We start from the raw sequence: 23,217 nt of genomic DNA, 5'->3' as shown, positions 1-23,217 counted from the left end.
TAATGGTAAAACTTATCAAACCCAGCTGAACTATCTCCAGTTTTGGCCCTGTCAACCAATAGAGTCTCTCCATATAATAGCAGCCTGAAATCAGACAAACATAATAAAAATTATTAGATGAAGAACTGGCAGGGTTCTGAGCCCTTGAAGAATCTGGTCAGTTCTCTTTCTGCTTTTAAATTCTGTGCTTAAACTTGGATGTCAGCTGCTCTTAGTCTAGAAAATATTTACCTTTAGTTTCACCTCTATAATTGTCTAAACACTTTAAGCAGTGAGTCCTGCATCTCAGAACTGTCTTCTCTTCTCATTTTCCCCACCACCTTGACTAAATTTTTCTTTAAATAAAGCACAGACTACTATCATCATTATTTATCAAAATGATTACAGTTTCAGACAGTGGAAGAATAACAGTAACAGCTCTTTGAATAATTTCATTTATTTAAAAAAGCTATTTAATATATACACAAACAACGAAATAAACTGCATAGGATGCTTCCTGAGTTTTTACTTGATGTTCCTCTTCTTGGTTTGTTTCTTCCTGGGCTTCGGGATCAGCATGGATCTCCTGATCTGTACAAAGGCCTTCATTTTTGTTTCTGGTATAATCCTGAAGATAACGAAAAAGGTAGCTACAGAGACAGGCCAGAAGAGAAGGAAGATATAGGCTCCCATACTTGCCTAGAGATGGAACAAAAAGGGGGCAGAAGAAAGGGAGGAAAGAAACAGAATCTTGGTTATTTATTTGTCACACACATATTCTTTTGGAGTTTACCCTTCAAGGAGCTCAAGACCAGACCTCCAGATATTTGCCACAAATGGTGGCAGTGGTGCATTTTGGACCAGCTCCCCGCCCACCTAACCCAGGTTGACCTATCTCTGTTTTGCTCTACGTTATTGTGCGCATTCAGGGTTGGCTCCTTCCTGCTTGCTTGCTACAAGTCCATCGGCAATTCCACCCAAAGAAGCCAGCTATGGCTTTCTTGTCTTAGGAGGCACCATGGGCTCTGTCCAGGACACTGAAAGAGCGCATGAAAGAGTTTGACTGTGTGGGTCAATAATGCAGGCAGAGATTACAGGCAGGTGCTCCTCTGGAGAAGCATCTGCAGAGTTGCTCTCCTTAAATAAATAATTTTATTATTTATACACCACCCATATGGGTTTCCCCAGCCACTCTGTGCCACTTCCAGCAGAATATATCTCTTTCCTATGACTAAACAATTCGTGGCAGAGCGGAAGGTGCTGGTGTTCACATGGATATTATTATTAATTCAATTAATATGCCAGCCACCCAGAGTGGCTGGGGCAACCCAGTCAGATGGGCAGGGGATGATGATGATGATGATGATGATGATCTCAGGATGGTGTACCCAGGGATGTTGGGAGGTGCAGTCCAGCAACATCTGGAAGGGCAGAGTTTCCCCATCACTGCATTGAACCTGATTGGAAAATATGCAGATTCCTGAGATGATTTAACATTCAACTTTAACAAAACACACTGGCTGGATTGGGGGAAGGGTAGAAATAATGGCAGATAAATAACTTCAAGGATATGGCTTCATTTGTGGGTTTGGGGAAACAATAATGGTGCGATAAAGGGCTGAGCTTTTTTTACCGCACTTACGACCAAACGGAAATTCAAAACGACTCACCTCAATGTAAAAGAATATGAATTCTATAAGAAACCTACTGAGCCAATGCACAAATCCTGCAATCGCAAATGCTGAGGCCCGGGATGACTGAAGGAACAGCTCTACCACAATTACAGATGAAATAGAACCTTGGTAGACAGAAATGATTTAGGGCATTGAATACCACTTTTATTTTATTTTATTTGACTCACTAGATTATCTACTGCATTCATATCTTTCATATCATCTAAAGAACACAATGCAAAGACCACAAATAAGCAAACCTGTCCTTCTAGCACAGCAAGCACCATATCTGCCTTTACAGCATTGTTAGTCACTTAGCACTTTTGTCTCCTGACCGAATGCTTTCCCTGGATTGCACAGGTTTTGAAACAACTTGTTAATGGAACTATGTATAACCTGCATTTTTCAGCTTTTGCAGTAATATTCAGTATTCAGAGCCTCCATGCATTCCTGAACATTGAACTTAAAAATATAAGTAACCTATGTTGGAACACTGAAAGCGGAAATGTTTCTTGAAGAATGACACCCAAGTTCTAGTTTCCAGGAAAAAAACATTCCTCTTCAATGAGGCCTTTGGCTGATTAACACCCTACAGCCTTTTAAATGTGTTTAACATATGTTGTGTATATTATGTTTTTATCTTGTATTTTTATGTTGTGAACTGTTAGGATATTTCCGTTCCACCTTAAAAGGGAGCAGGCTTTGTGAGTCACAGAGTCTGCGTATTTCCTGTTCACAGGATGTTTATGTTGTCAGCTGCTTTCGTTTCTTGTTGCCTGAGCAGACCGGAGCAGGCGGTCATGTTTTTCTTTGTTCTTACCAACGCTGAATAAACTGTAAATATGCTCTCCTGCTGTGCATCTTTTGCTGTGTGAATTCTGCTGATAGAGTGTGCACCAGCCTAAGAATGTGGCAATCTATTTCTGAGGCTTCGTGTCGCTAATTGCTGGTACTGCGTGTCTACGGGAGATCGTTGGATCGTCCGGCAGCTGGCTTGGGGGCTCAGATGGACCTCTGTCTCCCTGGCAGTATCCCTTGAGATCTATGGATGAAGGGTGGTGTAATAATAATAATAATAACAACAACAACAACAATAATAATAATAATTACTATTATTATTATTATTTTGGCCACCTCATGAGAAGAGAAGACTCCCTGGAAAAGACCCTGATGTTGGGAAAGATGGAGGGCACAAGGAGAAGGGGACGACAGAGGATGAGATGGTTGGACAGTGTTCTTGAAGCTACCATCATGAGTTTGACAAAACTGCAGGAGGCAGTGGAAGACAGGAGTGCCTGGCGTGCTCTGGTCCATGGGGTCACGAAGAGTTGGACACGACTAAATGACTAAACAACAACAACAGCAAATAATAATAATAATATCATCTAAGCACTTACCTGACCCTATACCATGTCCAAAGATGAATATGTTTTCCAAAACTTTTCTTACAAGCACCATATGTGGGATATATTTCTGTTGGAGAAAGCAGGTCGTGTTTATTGTCCACAGCTGAGTTTAATGTGCATTTGAAATGTTTGTGTTCCAATTAAGGTAGGATTGTCCACCAGCTCATTTTCCATGAGTTTCCTCCCTGAACATCTGGATTCCCTCCCCCCTCGCCCACCAATTCAAGGTGAATCGAATAAGTTTTGAAAAACTTAAGATAATGGGCACATTTCCTCTCTCTTTTTACCTATGAGATGAAGCATCCATTCTGACTATTATCCTTCCCATGCACCTTGCACCATCATGGTGCCAGTTTTATTTTGGGTAGTGCCTATTTTTGAAAATCTCTGCAGCAGTATATTTTTGTCTTCTTATGTTTTAAAACAACAACAACAATTAAATACAGAAAAACAATTACAGTGGTACCTCGGGTTACAAACACTTCGGGTTACAGACTCTGCTAACCCGGAAGTAGTACCTCGGATTAAGAACTTTACCTCAGGATGAGAACAGGAATTGCACGGTGGCGGTGCGGCAACAGTGGGAGGCCCCATTAGCCAAAGTGGTACTTCAGGTTAAGAACAGATTCAAGGTTAAGAATGGACCTCCAGAACGAATTAAGTTCGTAACCAGAGGTACCACTGTATTTCTCCAGATTTTCCTGATTAATGCTTTCCTGCTGATTTCAAATTATATGACTCTATTGATTTCCACCAGGACCATCTTCCTGTGTTAGAACGGGAAATGCCTATTTGCCTATTTTTTTTATTTTAAGATTGAAAATAAAACAAAAGGTGCCCATGCAAAGGTTATATTGACTTGGGAATTCCTGGATGTGTGCTTTGGACACAGTTTATTTTAAAAGGCATGTCTACTGCTCAACTGATTCCTTAACACATGCACTGTTTGTGAAATATTAAATTTGAATCTGCAGACTGGAAGATGGGGGACAAGGCAAAAGGCAACACCTAATGGTACAAATGAAAACAGTCAGATTTGGTCTTCAGCTCCAGCTGAAAATCTGCCTGTGTGCATACTAAGGAGGCTAACGGGCAAAAGATTCCTGCATTCCAAGGGGTTGGAAAAGATGACCCTTGTGGCCCCTCCAGCTCTGCAATTCTTGGATTGTAGGTGTGATCAAGCTTAAATGTGAACAAGCTGCTAGTGAAATTTCCAGGTGGAGTCCTCGTGGTGCCCTCCATATTTTGTTGGACCACAATTTGCAAAGCCGATTCTCCTCGCAGGGAGTTGACTTTGCGAGCAGATCATGAGCTTGACCCATGAAGACAGGGCTTAGGTAGCTCTGAGTCACAGGGAGCTCCTGGCTGCGTCATTTTATATCAGCCAGTCCGTTCGGCCAAGGGGGGCATGGCTCAGCCCATTTAAACAAGCCGCGGCCAGGCTCTCGCTCTCATTTACCTTTCTCCCACTTGTGCAGTTCTCCCTCCCTCCCTATGGTTAGGTCCTTATCCTTTGACCTTGCTATGGACCTCAGTTGGTTGCCTGTTGAAGGGGCCTGGTAGGAATTTTTTCCACTTTGCAAATTGGCACCAGCCACTTGGCTTTTCACCTACCTCGTAGCAAATCCTCACAACTTGTGTAAGATTTGGTGGTAAGGCATTGGAGTATTTGGTGGGAGGTGGCGGCCATCGCCTACCCCTCGTATTTCAAGGGTATTCCATTAAAGGAATGGGGGGGGGGCGTGTCTGATAGCACGACCCCTATCGGTGACCCTGGGGAAATTCCTAGTTGATGTGCATCAACAGGGCTCCCCCTATCGGTGGTTAACCCTTATTAGACTCCCAGCAGGTGGGCAGGAGTCAGATATAGTCATTGGTTCAAATGCCTAAGCCAATACCACTCACATTCTGTAACCAATAAAGTTGTGGCCTTTTTCAGCCCATTATCTTAAATTCTGGTGTCAAGTGTCTTTATTCTACAATCAGGGAGGGTTCAGGACCTTGCCACGCAACATTCCTAACTATTGGCCATGCTTGATTGAGACTGATGAGAATAGGAATGTAGCAACACCTGAAGGGTTGTCACACATACTACTTCCCACATCCCCCCCCCCACATTTTGGGAGGGCAATTTGGGACACATACAGACCCCCACCATCCTGCCACCTGCTGCCCGCTTGCATACCAGCAGTGCCAGGGGGTGGGGTGGGGGACAGCCAGTGAAGGTGTGGAAACAAAAGAATGTGCAACCAAAGGATATGTCCCTTTTGGTTTTGCTCTCTTTGGGTCCCTGTTGTGTTAAGTCCCAGAAGTGTGGCACCAGCTTCCATAAGTACATCGGTCATTCTGTTCTTTTGTCCCACACTCTGCTGCGAGTCAACTGACTCGCACCACAGTGTGGGACCAAAAAAACCTGTGTCTTTGGGTCCCACGTTCTAGTGAAACTAGAGTCAATCTGGGATGTCTCGTTCGAAACGGGACATTTGTGAGGTAAGCTCCCATATTTCCAGTTACCACTGTTTGTTCCATAGAACTGTTGGATTTGATATCCCGCTTTATTACTACCCGAAGGAGTCTCAAAGCGGCTAACATTCTCCTTTCCCTTCCTCCCCCACAACAAACACTCTGTGAGGTGAGTGGGGCTGAGAGACTTCAAAGAAGTGTGACTGGCCCAAGGTCACCAAGCAGCTGCATGTGGAGAAGCGGAGACGCAAACCCGGTTCCCCAGATTACGAGTCTACCGCTCTTAACCACTACACCACACTGACTGTTGACCCATAGAATGAAGGAGGCCTCTCTTGCCTCTGAATCTAACATTTGTGTAACTTTCACAGGAAACATCTATCAATGGGAAACTATGTTCTTATTCATTCACTTAAAGACTTTGTACAAAATTCAGCTAAAGGTTAAAAATCCAATGCAACTTTTCTCTCAAGTCTACTTCTACAGATGAACCAATCAGAAGGATGTCCATGCCTCTGTTCATATGCCTTGTTTTTATTATTCTTACAGAAATGTCCTGTCACATCTACAGCCAACTTAAACATTGGCTGTGGAGCTTTTGCATGATACAGATTAAAGATGGAGGGGGAGGCAGGGCCAAACCACAAACTATTTAATGATTCTCAGCTCGAAATCTACCAACTACAAACCATTAAATCCAGTGACATGGTTAACATGATACAGGTCACGATGCAGATCCCAGAGCCAACGAGAAGCAGAAACTTGTGCCCCTTAGAATCAGCCAGATACATCTAGAGAATATAGAGACAAGAAAGAGGGACCCTAGGCGTTACAACAGTACATTAAAACAGTGTTTCCCAAACTAGGGCCTCCAGCTGGTTTGGGACCACTGGTCCTGCTAGCTAGTGATGATGGGAGCTGTAGTCGAAAAACAGGCTTCATTCACTCTGGAGGGGCTCCTGTTCCATAAATTTTCATAATTTTGGTCAAAAGAGGAAAATTGGCATCTGATTTTTTTTTAATTATTTTTTGTTCCCTGTTATAGCAAATGGGTAATGGGAGAGCTTTGTTTTGGACAGTTTTGCCTAGAACCTGAATTACAAATCAAAGCAGAGAGAGCATAGGGCAAAACAGTAAACAATTGTTGTTGTTTTTTTTAAAGACAGAGTTACAAGGGACATCTTGGGGCTTATTCACACCCTTCAGGTGAGAAGGAATGCATATATGAACAGCAGATTTTGAAGTGTGGCATACTGAATTTGTTTCTAGACAACCACAGTCGGGGGTCAAGGCTCTTAAATGAAAAAGGACCTGAAGCTAAGACTTACAATGCAATCCTCTACATATCCACTCAGAGATAAGCCCTTCTGATCCCAGGTAAGTATATGTAGCATGTTTGGCCAACAAAATACCTTTCATGTGTAGTGAGATTACAACTCCCATCGACCCTAGCTATCGGGGCCAATAGTAAGGAATGGTGTAAGTTGTCTTCAGGGCTTTTTTTGAGGCTGTATGTACCACCTCTTCCCCCACCATCCTACTGCCACCACTTCCCGACGTGAGACCCTTTTACAGTTAGAATCATAGAATCACAGAATCTACGAGTTGGAAGGGACCCCAAGGTCATCCAGTCCAACCCCCTACAATGCAGGAATCTCAGCTAAAGCATCCTTGGCAGGTGACCAGCCAACCTCTGCTTAAAAACCTCCAAGGAAGGAGAGTCCACAACCTCCTGAGGGAGACTGTTCCACTATCAAACAGCTCTTACTGTCAGAAGAAGAAGAAATTGTTTGTCTAGTTGGAATCTCCTTTCCTGCAACTTTAAGCCATTGGTTTGAGTCCTACCTTCCAAAGTAGGTAGAAACAGGTTTGCTCCATCCTTCTGATACTTGAAGAAGGCTATCATATCTCCCTTCAGTCTCCTCTTTTCCAGGCTATACATACCCAGCTCCTTCAACTGTTCCTCACAAGGCTTGGCTTCTAGACCCTTGACTATCCTAGTTGCCCTCCTCTGCACACATTCCAGCTCGTTAACATCTTTCTTAAATTGTGATGCCCGGAACTGGACACAGTATTCCAGGTGTGGCCTGACTAAATTTGAATAGTTGCCAAAATGCCTTCCAGGAAGGTGCCTGACAATCGTAAGAATGTCCCACCATAGCAGAGGTGCTTTAGCGCAACATTTTTATGATTGCCAGGTACGCTTTGATGATCGTAAAAGTGGTCGCGCCAAAGTGCCACTGTGGGAAGCGGTGAAGTAGGAGGACAAAGTGCCTCTGGGAGGCTGTGCCTGCCACTGCAGGAAGTGGTGGTGGTGACTGTGGCAGAAGCAGTCTCAGGCAAGGGGGGGGGAGCAAGCAGGTGGGCATGCACATGGCAGCCGGGTGGAGGTGGGAGAGATAGGGGGCATGGTGTGTACCGGCACCTTTTTCATAGAAATAAAGCACTTTTTGTATTCCAACAGCATCTAGAGAGCAGCTTGTTGGCTACTCCAGAGGTATAGGGTTGTAGCCACATGGATACATCTGTATCACAGACTTAAACTGGTCTAATATTAATTCCCTTTTCCAGAGGACTTTTAGGAATTGTAGTTCTATGATAGTAAGATAGGGGTGATATATCAAAACCAAAAAAGGTTTTGACCTTTAAAGCCCTTCACAGCCTAGGACCCTTGTACCTACGGGACCACCTCTCCTGGTATGCCCCATGGAGAGCCTCAAATAGCAACACCCTAGTGGTCCCGGGCCCTAAGGAAGTTAGATTAGCTTCAACCAGAGCCAGGGCCTTTTCAACACTGGCTCCGGCCTGGTGGAACGCTCTTCCTCATGAGACCAGGGCCCTGCGGGATCTGATTTCTTTCCGCAGGGCCTGTAGGACAGAGTTGTTCTACTTGGCCTTTGGCTTGGAGCCAATTTGATTCCCTCCCCCTCTTTCTTTTTCCTTTTTCCTTTCTCCTCCTGTGATGAGGCTGCATTTTAATATTTTAATGTTTCAATATGTTGTATTTTAATCTTGTTTTTAAGTTGTATTCATTCAACTTGTTTTTATTATTGCTTGTTAGCCTCCCTGAGCCTGGCCTTGGCTGGGGAGGGCGGGTTATAAATAAAAACTACTACTACTACTACTACTACTATTATTATTATTATTATTATTATTATTATTATTATTATATCTTCTCCATACAGTAGGCCATTTAGGCAAAAAAGGCAATTCCCCTTAGAGTACATTGATGAAATAGTTAATGCTTCAGAATAAAGTACATAAAGACAGGAGCTCTTGCTTCTTCTAACACACGGACATGCAAAGTATTTTTTAAAAAACCCTTGGGACAGTTCCAAGTAAAGCATGGAGCCATGCAATCTGTTTAAATCTAAGGGCTTCTCTTAGAACTGGGGTGTCCAAACTTTTTTCAAGAGGGCCAGATATGATGAAGTGAACATGCGTGAGGGACGACCAAAGGGCCAACCAAAGTTGTTGACCTTTCTTTAGGATTGAAGCTGTTGAGCTTTTTTTAGGATTTTACCTCAGGAAATAAACTGCCACAGGGGCCAGATTAAACTGACCGGCGGACCAGATTAGACCCCCGAAACAGACTTTGGACATGCCTGTCTTAGAAAGAATAGTTAGAAAACCCCATAAAACTACAATTCCCAGGTTTTTGGGAGAGTGGGAGAGCTGCTGCTGCACAGAAAATAATATGGCAGAAAAGATATAATATATGTAATACATATATAATACATATTATAATATATAATAATATGGCAGTGAGGATCAGTCTATTGAAGAAGAGTCATTTTCAAGACTTAGAAAGTGAGAGGAAAGGTAGAGGAGACTTACCGATAATGCAATTGCACAGGAATAAACAGTGCTTCCGATTATCAAAAGTAGATGTATTTCCGCAATATCTGACTTTGTAGGCGAGATGATTCTCTCTTTATAATAGTATGCCTGAAATCAGACCATCACAATAAAAAGTGTTAGGTGAGGGGAAGAAGCACATGATGGTGACCTGGGATTCTGAGAAATCCTAGAGTTCATTTTCTGGTTATTTTGGTTGCTGTTGTTCTTTTCTGGATATCAGCTGCTCTTAACCTAGAAGTCCTTTAATTTAGGTTCCTCTGTATAATTGACTCAACACTTTAAGTAGCAAGTCCTGTGCTTCAGAGTTGTCGTTTTCCACATATGCCTGCCATGCTTGACTTAATTTTAGTGACTGACAAAGATGGAAAATAATTCAACATCAAATCATAAAACTGTTGCGTTGGAAGGGACCAAAGAGAAGAGACTCCTGACTTGGTTCTCCTCCTTTGCAAAATCTAAGTCTAAAGTGATGATGTTAACTAGGTATCCCCTGAACTGCATCATTGCCCAAAAAGCAGAGTAAAACAAATATATGACATAGAATCATAGAACTGTAGAGTTGGAAAGGACTTCCAGGGTCATGTAGCCCAACGATCTGCAATATAGGAGTCTCAGCTAAAGCATTCTTAACAGGTGGCCATCCAACCTCTGTTTAAAAACCTCCAAGGAAGGAGAGTCCACCATCTCCCAAGAGAGCCCATTCCACTGTCAACAGCTCTTACCATCAGAAACAACTCTTACTTGTCACTATTTTCCAGGATGATGAGGAACCATTGGTGAGCACTCTTTGGGATTAGTCTGTCAAGCAGCTACAAGTCCACCTAAAAGTGGCCTCATCCAGCCCACATTTTACCAGCTTCTCCACAAGAATATCACGGGGGACTCTGTCAAAAGCCATACTGAAATCAAGATATACTATGTCCCCAGCTTTCCACTGATCCACCAAGTTTACAACTCTCTCTGTATAAAGTATTGAGATTGTCCGGCATGCCTTCGTTTTTTTTAGAAACCCATGCTAGGTCTTAGTCACCACAGCACCCATTTCTAAATATTCACACACTGGCCATTTAATTAAATGTTCTAGGGCCTTTCCTGGTATCAACCTCAAGCTGACTAGTCAGTAGTTACCTGTGTCTTATTTTTTTCCCTTTTTGAAGATGGGTACAATGTTTGTCCACCTGCAGTTTGCAAGGACCTAATCTGCTGTCCAAGAATTCTCAAAGATTGTTACATGGCATTGATGTACAGGGAACTGGAGCAATATTACTGGCCTCTGCTAATACACAGGAATCAGAAGGAAGCAGCTGGAAAGAATTATTTGTAGATTCAGTTTTCTTTATACTAATTCACAGAGCATGGGAAAGAAAGATGAACTTGAGCTCTTAAAACAGGAGGGCAAATATGATATAATAGGCATTTATGAAACCTAATGGGATGAGACTCATGGTTGGAATATAGTAATTGAGGGGTATGAACTAATCAAACAGGAAGGAAAGAGAAGTAGCATTATATATAAAGGATATGTCCACCTGTGAAGAAATCCATGACTTGGAGCATGGAAGGCAGGTTGGGAGTATTTGGGTAAAAATACCAGAGCCCAGGCATCACTCCACACATGCCCAAGGCTTCTGGACCCTCCTGACTGGCCCTTGGCCTGGGGCCCTGTCACTTCAGATTCACACAACTGGACGTGAAGCTTAATTGACCTCCTTCTGGCCGCACAAACCATGCCACCGCCACTGGTGTTGGTGGCATGGCTACACCAGACAGCAAAGGCCCACCCCTTGGAGCCCTGAGGTAAGCAGCTATTAACATGGCTTATTTGTATTACCCTCTGGAGTACCAGAAAACAAGCTTGCTCCACCTTAGATGTGATAGCCCTTTAGATATTTGAAGATAAAAGGGGGGTTGTGATTAAACATGGATGCCATCCATCATGGATTCTTTCGTTGAGATTGCAGTGTGTTGGACTAAATGACTCTCTGGGACCCTAACAACTCTACAGTTCTATTATTTTATTCTTAGGAAGAACTTTCTGATGGTAAGAGCTCTTTGACAGTAGAACAGTATTTCTGAAGGTGGTAGTTCCCTTCACAGGAACTTTTAAAGCAGGAATTGAGTGGTCATTTGTCCGGGACTCTTTAGCCATGACTCTTGCATTGCAGTGGGATGAATTAGATGACCTTTGGAACCTCATCCAACTCCACAATTCCATAATTCTATAATTCTATAACATTATCATGTTGATTTTCCTCTTTTCCTTCAAGCTGAGAAAATGAATTGAAACAGGAAAATGCAGAACATGGTGATGTTGTGTCAAATAATGGACATATCAGTTCATTTCCCATCCATTTTAACTTCACGTGTGTTCATTAACAAATCTGTTCTGTACTATTTCTGCATTAATTTGGAAACCAGACGTTTCTGCACAAATATTCCTTTTTCGATGCATATTTAAACACCTGGTACATTTTTCTGAGCTGAGAAACATATTGCAAAATTTCAACAAGTGCAGAACCTGAAAGATCATTGCATTCCAAACCATACGTTAATCTGATACGTGGGAATCATGTTATCTCACATTAGATGTCAGACCATTAACATTTCAGAAACTTAAAGGAATCATTCCAATCTGTCTAACTGTGTGATGCCTCATTCTACATTACCCTGATGTCTTTAGTGTTCTGTACCTGTGAAATCTATAAACTTTTAGGCAGAGGCAGAGTTCCTCCACACCGGGTGCTGAGCTGAGGAGGGCGCCGCAGGGCATTACAACTATGAAGTAGTGCATTCACAGAATGGAAAACAAGAGGAGGGTAGTGGTGGTGAATTTTGACCTTGCACAGGGTGCCACTGAAATCTGAAAGACCATAGTCTGCCTCTATCCTAGGCAATGCCATCTTCCCAGTAGATACACTGTCAGGTCATTCACAGAGCAGAGAAAGACAGTGACACACATCTCACTTTCAGTTAGTTAGTTTTTTTAAATTAAGGAAGCAGAACAGAGAACACATTGAGACTTCTGAGATTGCTACTGTCTAGTTGAAGCAGTTGCTCAGACTGGCTTGTATCTCCCACTTCACTCCCTATCCCTCTGTGTCAGGCCCCTCCCTCTGTCTACGGTGAGCCCCAAGGGACCCTCTCTGTTTCCGCCTGGCTCTGTGCTCAGTAACATGCAATAGATGCATTTTTCTGGGAGTAGGGGCACACAGGCTGTCAGCAGAAAATCTGTCAGGGTGGCTCTGTGATGACACTGCTAAGTCTGATTCCTGTCTTAGCTCTGTGCTGCGGCACTTGCCTGTTTCTTCCTCTTCCTCTTCCTCCTCCTCCAAGCTCCCAGTCTCCAGTACTCCCCAGCTCTTCCCCTCCTCTAAGGTGTGTCCATTTGTTCACCACCAGGATCCCAGATCTAAATCCTCTTCCTCTGCATTTTCCCGGGGGGGGGGCTCTTGGTCAGGTGGTTTCCACCAGTCCTCCTCATCCAGTCAGTCCCTGACATCCACTAGGGTGAAGATGGAAACCTTGAGGCATCCTGGGTGTTGTCAGGATATATCTATATATCACTGGCAATGCTGTCTAGAGTTGATTGAAACTGGGATTCACCAACACAAGGTGTGCCACAGGCCTCCCCTTAAGGGTGGTTAGATAGTCTTGATCCCTGGAATAGAATCTAGAAAACAGAGCAGGCCTGAGTGAATCAACATGGGCCATTCCCAGAGACAAGCAGTGACAATTGGTGCTTCTGAACCTTTTTGTGAAATACATTCTCATTTTACATGGTTGAACCTCCTAACAACTTGGGATATTGCTTTCCTTACTGCATTGAGGCCATCAAGCTGCTCTCCACCCATCAAGACGAAGATGCGGATGACATGCCATTTTAGGCTTGGGGTCATCATTAGCTTAAGTGAATCCATGTTCTTTTCGTCTTTCTCAATTATGTCCTCCAGCTGGAGCTCTTCTATCTCATCTTCCACGTCGCTAGTGTCTCGCAGCTTCTTCAGTACTGGGTGTGAACAGAGGCAGAGAGGATTAGACTTTGAAAGGGATGACTTCTAAAATAAATAAATAAGCAGATTGATTGAAAGGAAGTTGGAAAGGGGAAGTCTGGAGGGTTTAATCTCTCTGGAACGCTTGGGAGTAATTCAGAACCACAAGGAAGCAATCTTGGAAATCTCTTAATAAAAATTTGTGGTATTTGAGGAAATTGTATTGGGATACTTTCTGTATTTGTAATTGTTGCAACTATTACACAACATCATGTGTGTAGTATTTTTTGTTAATTTCATTGTTCCTAGAATTCCCCTTGTTTTTCATACTTCCATACATGCCACAAAGGATATTAGCTGCTTCCTTTTACATTACTGGAGACAATCAACACGACGACGATGCCCTCACTCCCCCTACCCCAGAACACATCCCCATGCAATTTTGAAAACTTGATTTAAAAAACAAGCAGACTATTTTTCTATTTCAGAGCCTAAACATAGTGCACTGGATCACTCCAGGTGGATCATCATGTTTATAGCATCCATGACCGATGGCCATCCAGCCTCTGCTTAGAAACCTCCAAGGTAGGAGAGCCCACAACCTCTCGTGGGAGTCTGTTCCACTGCCGAATACCTCTTGCTGTCAGAAAGTTTTTCTGAACATTTAATTTGGAATCTCCTTTCTTGTAGCTTAAAGCCACATTCTTCCACTCACAATACTCAGCAACTTTTATTCAGAGGTGTACTGACTCTGACACTATTGCCATCACTGCAAGTAGCCATTCAATGACCATTGACTCAGTCCAGTATACCTGAAGAAGCATCTCCACCCCTATCGTTCTGCCCGGACACTGAGGTCCAGCTCCGAGGGCCTTCTGGCGGTTCCCTCGCTGCGAGAAGCCAAGTTACAGGGAACCCGGCAGAGGGCCTTCTCAGTAGTGGCACCCGCCCTGTGGAACGCCCTCCCATCAGATGTCAAGGCAATAAACAACTAGTTTACTTTTAAAAGACAACTGAAGGCAGCCCTGTTTAGGGAAGCTTTTAATGTTTGAGAAACGGATGGTTGGGGTATACATAATAAATTATTATTATTATTATTATTATTATTATTATTATTATTATTATTATACCCTAAATAGTTGTGTGAAAGGAAAGTATATTTATATATCAGTTGTATGTGCATTGTTATGAAAGGCTGTTGATGACCCTCTATTAATGAGAGGATTATCAACATAAATGATCTGATAATCCTAGATTGAATTATGCAACAGGCCAAAGGTGCCTGAGGTTTCTTCAGCCTGAAGGGATATCACAGCTCTTTATGGTGCCCATACCTAGAGGTCCCAGTACCTTTTATTGCATTGTTTTCATCCTCCTTCTGAATGAAGAGATACCTAGGACTTTCAGGAAGTAAGGGCAGTAGAAAGACCTGAAGCAATGGCATGACCACAGAAATGCTTGTCAGAATTGGTAAACCTGTGAAAGAAAATAAGAGTGACTGATAACGTGAAAACACTGAGGTGGAACTTCTGAAAAGCTGTAAGTCAAAGGATGAATTTCTCTGAATTACCTTTTCGGGTCCCAATAATTTCTGGGAGAGAAAGTATCTGAGCCAACAGAACACCAAAAGAAGAAAACAGACTGTGCATCATCATTATGCGTCCCCTCAGGTGTATAGGGGAGATTTCCCCAAGATATATGGAGACAACACAGAAGGTTATTCCTGGTTAGGTGATAAATCAAAATATAATTTACAATGAGCTTGTGACACGGTGTACAGAAACATATTTAGAGAACTCTGTGTGGTACAGAAGGCCACAATGAGTCATGCAGTTAACTCCTTATGAATTTAAGAGGTCCCCCACAGACATCTGCAAAATGTCATGCTGTCCTTCACAATTTGCATGAGAGGTTACTGGATCAAGTTACATGGAGAGATGATATTTGACATCATAGTTACAGAGCTGCTGCCCAGTTGTAGCTCCCCACCATTTCAGGCTCCACAAAGTTACAGAAAGAGGTGTTCTCAGTGACTACTTCTTAACTTTGGAGATTTCTCCCCCTGGCTGGTTGCCAAAAGCCAGAGCGCTTGACGCCATAGACACCAAGATGTTGCCCAGTTGTAACTTAAACCAAACTGAGCCCCACAAAGGCTTGCAGAGAGGTCTTCTCAGCCGCTGCCTCTTACTAGATTTCTTCCCTAGCTGCTTGCCAAAGCCAGAGATTGTTCATCTTCCAGAACTGGAATTAAATATGTTCATTTAAACTAATTGTGATGGCTAGAGAAAAGTTAGAAGAAAAGTAGCCAACCTGACACTCCACAAATGATATTTTGACTGCCATTCTCAACATCATTTACTATTGAATATGTTGGCATGGGCGGGTGGAAAATATAAATCAACAATATTTGCCTCCCACTGGAGTGGATTAGTATAATTACCACATCCCAGATCTTTGGGATCTAATCTCTAATCTAATCCACCCCACACATCGTTCTTCACGTCCTTGGAGACTAAGGGAGAGGGGAGTTTGTCACAGTAAGACAAGAAGACTCCCAGGATTCTTCTGCAGCCTCTTGCCCGCTCTCTGCTTCAGCATCTGAGTCTGAATTGCTCCTTGTCACAGGCTCTCCCTGCTCACTAAATCCTGTTGCCCCTACAGCATCCAACAACTCCTCCCGCTCTTCTCCCTCTGACCTCTCCTCGGTGTCCCACCACCAATCCCCAAGTTCTGAGACTTCCTCCTCTGAGGTTTCCCTTGGGGGTTCCCTGGCTGGTGCCCCCCCATCATCCAGCTGGTCCCTGAAATCAGCTCAGATGAATGTTGTGCATTTCAGGATGATTTCTTTTTACAAAAAGGCAAGCCAATAAATTCAGGACTCCGACCTACCTGAACATAATCCAAAGCAGAAATTGATAAAGAGGCTGTATCCATAGGTTCTTATCAAGTGTGAGATACCCAATAGTACAGAACAAATAATGTACAAAATGTCAGCTATCATCAAAGCACCTTTCCTGAAAAAAACAGGCGGGGTTGAGGGAGGAGATGCCAATGACTATAAGGTACTATCAAAAGAGGAGGGGAGGGAGTTATGGTGCTTCCTACTTCAACTGTTTAGACTGAATTTGGGATGTCACATCACTCATTCCATTTCTCAAATCGGGAGAACTCTACTGATATTTTGAGAGTAAATGACTGGGACGCACGAAACATCTCAAGCATGGCTAAACAGGGTTTTCCTTATTTTTGTATTGGACCTGGAACCATTAGAGGAGGTTCTTAGAAACTACCCAAATATTAAAAACATCATAATAAAAAGTAAGGATCTGGCTAACTTAAATGCTGATTACAACATGGTCCTGATGCTAGCAGATACTTTAGGCACACCACCTTATTTACACCAGGAACTGAATGGACATAACAGCGCTAAAATAAATTAATCAAAATCAACTTTAAGGGTTTTCAACATCCCACCCAAGATTCAGACTCTAATTCCAATGGTTTAAGTCCCAAATAGATATAAAAGCTTCCAATATTTGAAAGTTTGGGGAACCATGAGCCTGAAGAAACTATTTCTAGCAGGGCTCCTATAATCTCTGGACAGCTTTGTCCCACTGGTTAAAAATAATAATAATGAAAAGTGATTTTGAAAGGTTGACTTCCTTTGATCTTGCCATACTGAGAAAAATGTTTCTGTAAAAAAAATCTTGTCTGCCTAAGTTGTTACATTGCCTAAATTGTAGCTTTTCCAAGTTCTTCCCGTGGATATATCACCCTAAATTTTGGCTGCTTGGCAAAAACATTTGAAACATTTATATTTGAATCTAAAGAGGCTTGGGTGAAGAAATTTTACCTATACAGAACAGTTTAAAAAGTGCTTGGATAAATTAAACTATATTGTGAAGCTAACCAGTCAAAAGCAGGCTATACCCCTAATATCGAGTAACACAGCAAAAGCCTAGAAACAAACTGAACAAATGCACAATATGGGAAATTCAATGGATGTTGTTCTTTTAGTGGGGATCTGGTTAAAGAATTTAGATTGGGTAACTACCCTAAAGGTGACTCTTAAGATATGCAAATCCAGGATGAAATGTTTACCCCTTCCGAAATCTCAGTTATCCAAATTGTGTGCAATCTACTTCCTTTTAATAATAAGAATACTTAAATATTGTTCTGTCTGTAGTGTTAGTGTAGTGAAAGATAAACCTACCAATGTGGTTTCAACTAATTTTGTGTCTATAGGATTATATTGTGTTTGGAGAGCATGTTCCCACCACCCTAAAACAAAGTTCAATTAGCTAGCTAAAAGTGATCAGGTAAGATTCCAGGACTCTGTTCCTCCCTGCCATACAACACTCCCTGAAACGTTTAAAGGTAAAGGTACCCCTGCCCGTATGGGCCAGTCGTGTCTGACTCTAGGGTTGTGCGCCCATCTCACTTAAGAGGCCGGGGGCCAGCGCTGTCCGGAGACACTTCCGGGTCACGTGGCCAGCGTGACAAGCTGCATCTGGCAAGCCAGCGCAGCACACGGAAACGCCGTTTACCTTCCTGCTATAAAGCGGTACCTATTTATCTACTTGCACTTAGGGGTGCTTTTGAACTGCTAGGTGGGCAGGAGCTGGGACCGAACGACGGGAGCTCACCCCACCGCGGGGATTCAAACCGCAGACCTTGCGATCAGCAAGTCCTAGGCACTGAGGTTTTACCCACAGCGCCACCCGCGTCCCTGAAACGTTTAGTGAAATATAAAAATTATCTGACATCATCTCCTTTGCCTTTCTTTGAAATCCCATTCCATTTGGTCGAATGCCTTGGGCAGGTGGAATGAAACTAACAAAGTTGACGGCATTTTATCTTTTATTAGATGTTACTGGGGGATGTAGGTCAGCAGCAACCACCCATTTCTGCATCCCCTCAGCATGCTAGGAAATGCAGTTCACCTCTTGAAGGATTATATCGATACCTGCCAAATCTATCCATCAGCCAAGCAACGGGAAAGGACCCACAGATAGCTCCGAATGGAAATAAAGCCACAGGGATAGTGGCCAGGACCAGCTTAGAATCTACTCTATTTCCAAGCTCTTCCAACATAGTTGTGTTATACAAGTCATGCAGGAACTAGGAGAGAAGCACATAACATTCAACATTAGGACCTTTCTGCAGAGTGTATGGCAGCAAAAGCTGAGAGGCTGAGACCTGGCTGAAACCCTGAAGAGTCATGACTAGTTAGTGTGAACACTGTTGAGCTAGATGTACCAATGGCCTGACTCACTATGAGGAAGCTTCCATCATCATCATTATCATCATCATCTTCATCAATAGCTGCCCATCTGACTGGGTTACCCCAGCCACTCTGGGCAGCATCCAACAAACTAAAGTACACTAAGACATCAAACACTAAAAACTTCCTGATACAGGGCTGCCTTCAGATGTCTTCTAAAAGTCTGGTAGTTGTTCTTCTCTTTGACATCTGATGGGAGGGCGTTCCACAGGGAGGGTGCCTCTGCCAAGAAGGCCCTCTGCCTGGTTCCCTGTAGCTTCACTTCTTGCAGTGAGGGAACTGCCGGAAGGCCCTCAGAGCTGACTGATGGGGGTGGAGACACTCCTTCAGATATACACAGCCAAGGCCCCTGAAGGCTTTAAAGGTCAGCACCAACACTTTGAATTGTGCTTGGAAACATACTGGGAGCCAGCGTAGATCCTTTAAGACTTTTGTCCTATGTTTAAAAAACAAACAAAACAGCAAATTTTTGGCAGGGAGCTGCAGCCAATGCTGGATGGACAGTGGGAGTGTCGGGATGAGGAATGACTCTGCCTCATTCACAGTGAAAAAGTTAGTTTCTTGCACAAGGTGAGCATCTGCGATGTCCCAGAAATCACAAAAGCTGTCCCCAGCTTTATGTCATTCTGTCATTTATCAAACTTCTCAATAATTCAGGCATGTTTGGGGTACCTGCTTGTGAAGCAGCTTGCATTAATAACATAACAATCCCCTTTTGCAAAACTTAATATATTTTTTTTAAAAATGGGTGTAGTTTATGAATTATGGATCAGCTGCAACACAAACAAATTCAGTGGTGTTTACAACCCAGCAAGATGGGTGGGGTATAAATGCTAAAGTTGTTGTTGTTGCTGTTGTTGTTACATTATGGTGGAGCTGTTAGAAAGGAAATGGGGTGAAGTGGAAGAGATGCTGTGCGTTCTCACTGTGCATCCATGCGTGTGCACATTCACATGCCACATGCGTGCACAGGAGGGTCACGACTGATATGGAAATTTTGACATTAGATTCTTGCCTTAGATGTTCCATGTATTTTTCCAATAGGAATTGCAGAAGTCTATATAGGATTATATATCAATGTGCCAATGAATAATTTGATTCTTGTGTTTCTGCATTTTGCAACTCTGATGCTACACTGTGTAAACACCAAATCATTGTATCCCATGCTTATCTGACCCTAAAAAGGCACAAATAACCAGCCTGGAAATTCATGAAGATTTTTAAACAGAAAATAAGCATCTTGCTACAGAAATGTGGGGAACCAAATTTAAGACTGGGGTGTGTGAGAAACCAAGAGAACCAAAACAGGCAGATCCTTCCATCCCTACTTCCAGTATGTGGCCCCCCTCAAATTACCCTAGGTGGAATGTGGCCCTCAACAGTGTAAAAGCCCTATAATAACTGCTGCTTTAATAAGCCAGCTACACTGCAGCACCATCTTACCACAGTTGGAGAGTAGAGTAGCCACATGTTGTAACCATCACACTGTGATAGGAGGCAGGAAGCAACTGAGACCCAAATAAGCAACTTTGACGACTCCTGCAGGAAGGATAAGCAGGTACTGTGATGAAACTGCACAAGGTCAGATACATGAGAACAGCTGCTCATGTGTAGATGTTCCACGAGATCATGAGTGAACTATCTGTGCAGTTCAGTTTCCTGACAGTGTATGTGCTTCTTTTCTGATGTCCACCCTCAGTGCATGGAAAGCAGGGTGACAGGGTGTCAAGGAGCTGTCAGGGAGCCAGGTCAATCACAGGGCAGGCACACACACAGAAGGCACACAGCAGAGTTATCTGGTTTGCCTTAATCCAGCAAAGACATAGCTGAAACTGACCACTAGCTCTGCCTATCCCCCTCTAGCCTATCAGTCTGGATCCCTTCCAAGCAGACAGAGGCTATGTAGAGAGGCTGAGCTCCTCCTCTGGGCCTCTCTGGCCTGTTGCTCAGCAATGTGCAGGACTTTCCTTGAGAGGGGTGTCAGAGTGGGAGGAGAGCCAGCAGGACTGGGACTGTCCTGCTGCTGTGTAGCAGGGTCAACCTCGGACTCCTCTCTGTCCGAGTCTGCTCACAAACTGTGACTCTCAGCCTCTCCCCCTGTCCTGGAAGGGCCTCCTTCTCCTGTCCTGACCCCCCCTTGATCGCTCAAACCTCCTGCTTCTAGCACCTCCTAGCTCATCCCTTCTGCAGACTGCTCTTCAGTGTCACACCACCAGGCTCTGGGATCTAAGTTGTCTTCTTCTGTGCCCTCCCTGGAGGGTATCTTGGGTGGTTGGCTCCCACCACTTCCTCATCCAGCTAGTGGGCAGAGCACACTAGCACTCCCTGCTGCAGCTGTGATGGATGTACTTCTAACTACTCCTGCCACATATTCCTTCTCCATCTTAATACAGAGAGCACATTGTTTCTGGTGCCTTGTTGGAAGTAAACCAAGTCATGATCAGCATATTAACAATTAATTTCTAGTACCCATTTCATTCCACAACCAATCCAAGAGTCGAGAAACTGGACTCTTACAGTCCAATCAGAAGATGAAAACCCGTCACAAGCCCCAGCTGCAAGATATCACTGATTAGAAATGGATGAGTGTCATTAATAACTTCAGTACCAGCCTTGAAATGAGGGTTGTAAATTCCATGGGGCCCTGGAACTTCCCCCCAAACCCAGCTGCCATCTTACCAGTTTTGGCCCATCACACTGAAACTACTCAAGGGGTGGGGGGAGGTTCAGTTTTGAACTTAATCCTCCCAAGAAATAAATTTATCCATCACAGGATTTTACTAAATCTGGACAGCCACATTCCTGGAAATATTCATAAATACAATGCGAATAAGGACAAGATTCAGATCTAAACTGGGCAACATTTAGGGAATAATCTTATGCAGATGAAGCATGCAGCTGCCTAAATCTGGCAGATGGAGAATGTGCCTTTAAAACAGTATTTTGTGCTAGGGAACCAGGTCATGTAACTAAGTTTAACGGGCTTCAAACCCAGCTGGTATTCTAAATTATTTTATCGATTGTTTTTATTATACCAAACTAACATATTAATCATGTAGATTTAGAACAACCCATAGTATCTTTCCTTTCTACATTGGGACTACCCTAAGAATGCCTAATTCAAACCAAATGTATTATGAGTTGTTCTACCTATAAGAATCTGGAAAACATTTACACATCAGTTTGGATTGATAGGACTCACCTGTGTCTTGGGTGTTTCCTCCAAACTCACCTGGGTGTTGGTTGTTCCCTCCGAACTCACACAGGTGTTGGTTGTTCCCTCTGAACTCACTCGGGTATTGGTTGTATCCTCCGAACTCACCCGGGTTTTGGTTGTTTCCTCCGATCTCACCCGGGTGTTGGTTGTTCCCTCCGATCTCACCCGGATGTTGGCTGTTTCCTCTGAACACACCCGGATGTTGGCTGTTTCCTCTGAACTCACCCGGGTGTTGGTTGTTCCCTCCGATCTCACCCGGGTGTTGGTTGTTTCCTCCGAACTCACCCGGATGTTGGTTGTTTTCTCTGAACTCATCTGGGTGTTGATTGTTTCATTGTCTACCTCCTCTATTTCATCCATAGTTTCTTGTGTAGGAGCCCAGAAAGAAGGCTCACCTGTCAAGAAGTAAGAGAGTTCTTTTCATTTGGACCTACCATCTGTTTCACAGATACAGATCCATAAGTTTTGAGGCTCTTCCATTTAGTTAGTATGTCTAACAGTCATGCCTGGGATTTTATCCTACAGAGATCACCAGGATTGTAGGGGGACTGGAGGCACAGGGCATTGGAATTCAAGGATTTGTTTTCAGAGCAGGAGTGATTATGTCATCTGTTGGCATGAGGCAGTAGCTAATTTTTGTGCTAGATTAGGTTAGCTAAAGTCCAAATATGGAAAATGATCAAGCAGAAGCTGGATACTTCCTTCCTTTTCTTTGATGGAATTCCATCTTCACCTTGGACTCCTAGATTGTGACACCATTTAAATAACCACTGAACTGGATAGATATAAAATCTAACTGTAGGCAGCCTCCTCATCTTATGCAGGACATGAATGGAGAGGATGAACAGGCAAAGAACACATGGACTTACTGTAGCTTTCTCTTACTGGCGAGGAGTGGAGTATTGAGTCAAGCCTTCTTTTATTCTGAAGTAAACCTCTCAGAACTCTGTGTTGTGAGAGCCAATCAGAGGAAGGAGGCCAGAAGGTTCCAGGAAGCTGTTGACAATTGGGTTCTGAGATCATCCCTGCTCACAAGTCTAGTTTAGAATCACATTGTCACAGCAATTTAATATGGGTTGGTTGCTGGCATGATGGAACTAGAATAACATTGTGGTGAGCTGACTGAATAGGGAAGTCCCCTGCACAGAATATCCATAGTGTGACCACATTCTTTCGCAGCCTTACTTCTTCCTTCTGCAACGCGAGGATAACAACATTGACCTTTCTTGCAGGGTCGTCATTTGGACTCCAATATAATTCCCAGGAAACATTTGAAAATGTTTTAGGCAAATGCTGTGTTTCATTTAGCTTCCAGCATTTCACATTTCAAAATAGCTGTTTTTAG

At 43.3% G+C, this 23,217-nt stretch overlaps 1 protein-coding gene across 2 annotated transcripts; it reads right to left on the bottom strand.

Annotated features, from left to right (window-relative positions):
* Positions 1-416: 416 nt before the first annotated feature.
* LOC128417051 (solute carrier family 2, facilitated glucose transporter member 5-like) lies at positions 417-23,130 on the bottom strand. 2 transcript variants are annotated; one of them, XM_053395239.1, is made up of 13 exons: positions 22,742-23,128; positions 21,858-22,267; positions 20,099-20,194; positions 18,338-18,492; positions 16,261-16,385; positions 14,942-15,094; positions 14,722-14,847; positions 13,201-13,388; positions 9,359-9,469; positions 6,211-6,312; positions 3,050-3,125; positions 1,650-1,777; positions 417-678 (listed from the first exon to the last, which is right to left on the bottom strand). In XM_053395239.1, exons 1-13 carry the CDS (start codon positions 22,893-22,895, stop codon positions 505-507), a joined length of 1,998 nt encoding a protein of 665 aa, XP_053251214.1. In that variant the 5' UTR covers positions 22,896-23,128; the 3' UTR covers positions 417-504. The 2 variants fall into 2 exon arrangements, with proteins under 2 accessions (XP_053251214.1, XP_053251215.1); XM_053395240.1 differs by lacking the exon at positions 9,359-9,469 and having other exon boundaries at positions 22,742-23,130.
* Between the last annotated feature and the right edge of the window lie 87 nt (positions 23,131-23,217).

Source organism: Podarcis raffonei, chromosome 7 (genome assembly GCF_027172205.1).
Source record: "Podarcis raffonei isolate rPodRaf1 chromosome 7, rPodRaf1.pri, whole genome shotgun sequence".
Classification (NCBI taxonomy): Eukaryota; Metazoa; Chordata; class Lepidosauria; order Squamata; family Lacertidae; genus Podarcis; species Podarcis raffonei.
This window is presented reverse-complemented; position numbering and strand designations above follow the sequence as displayed.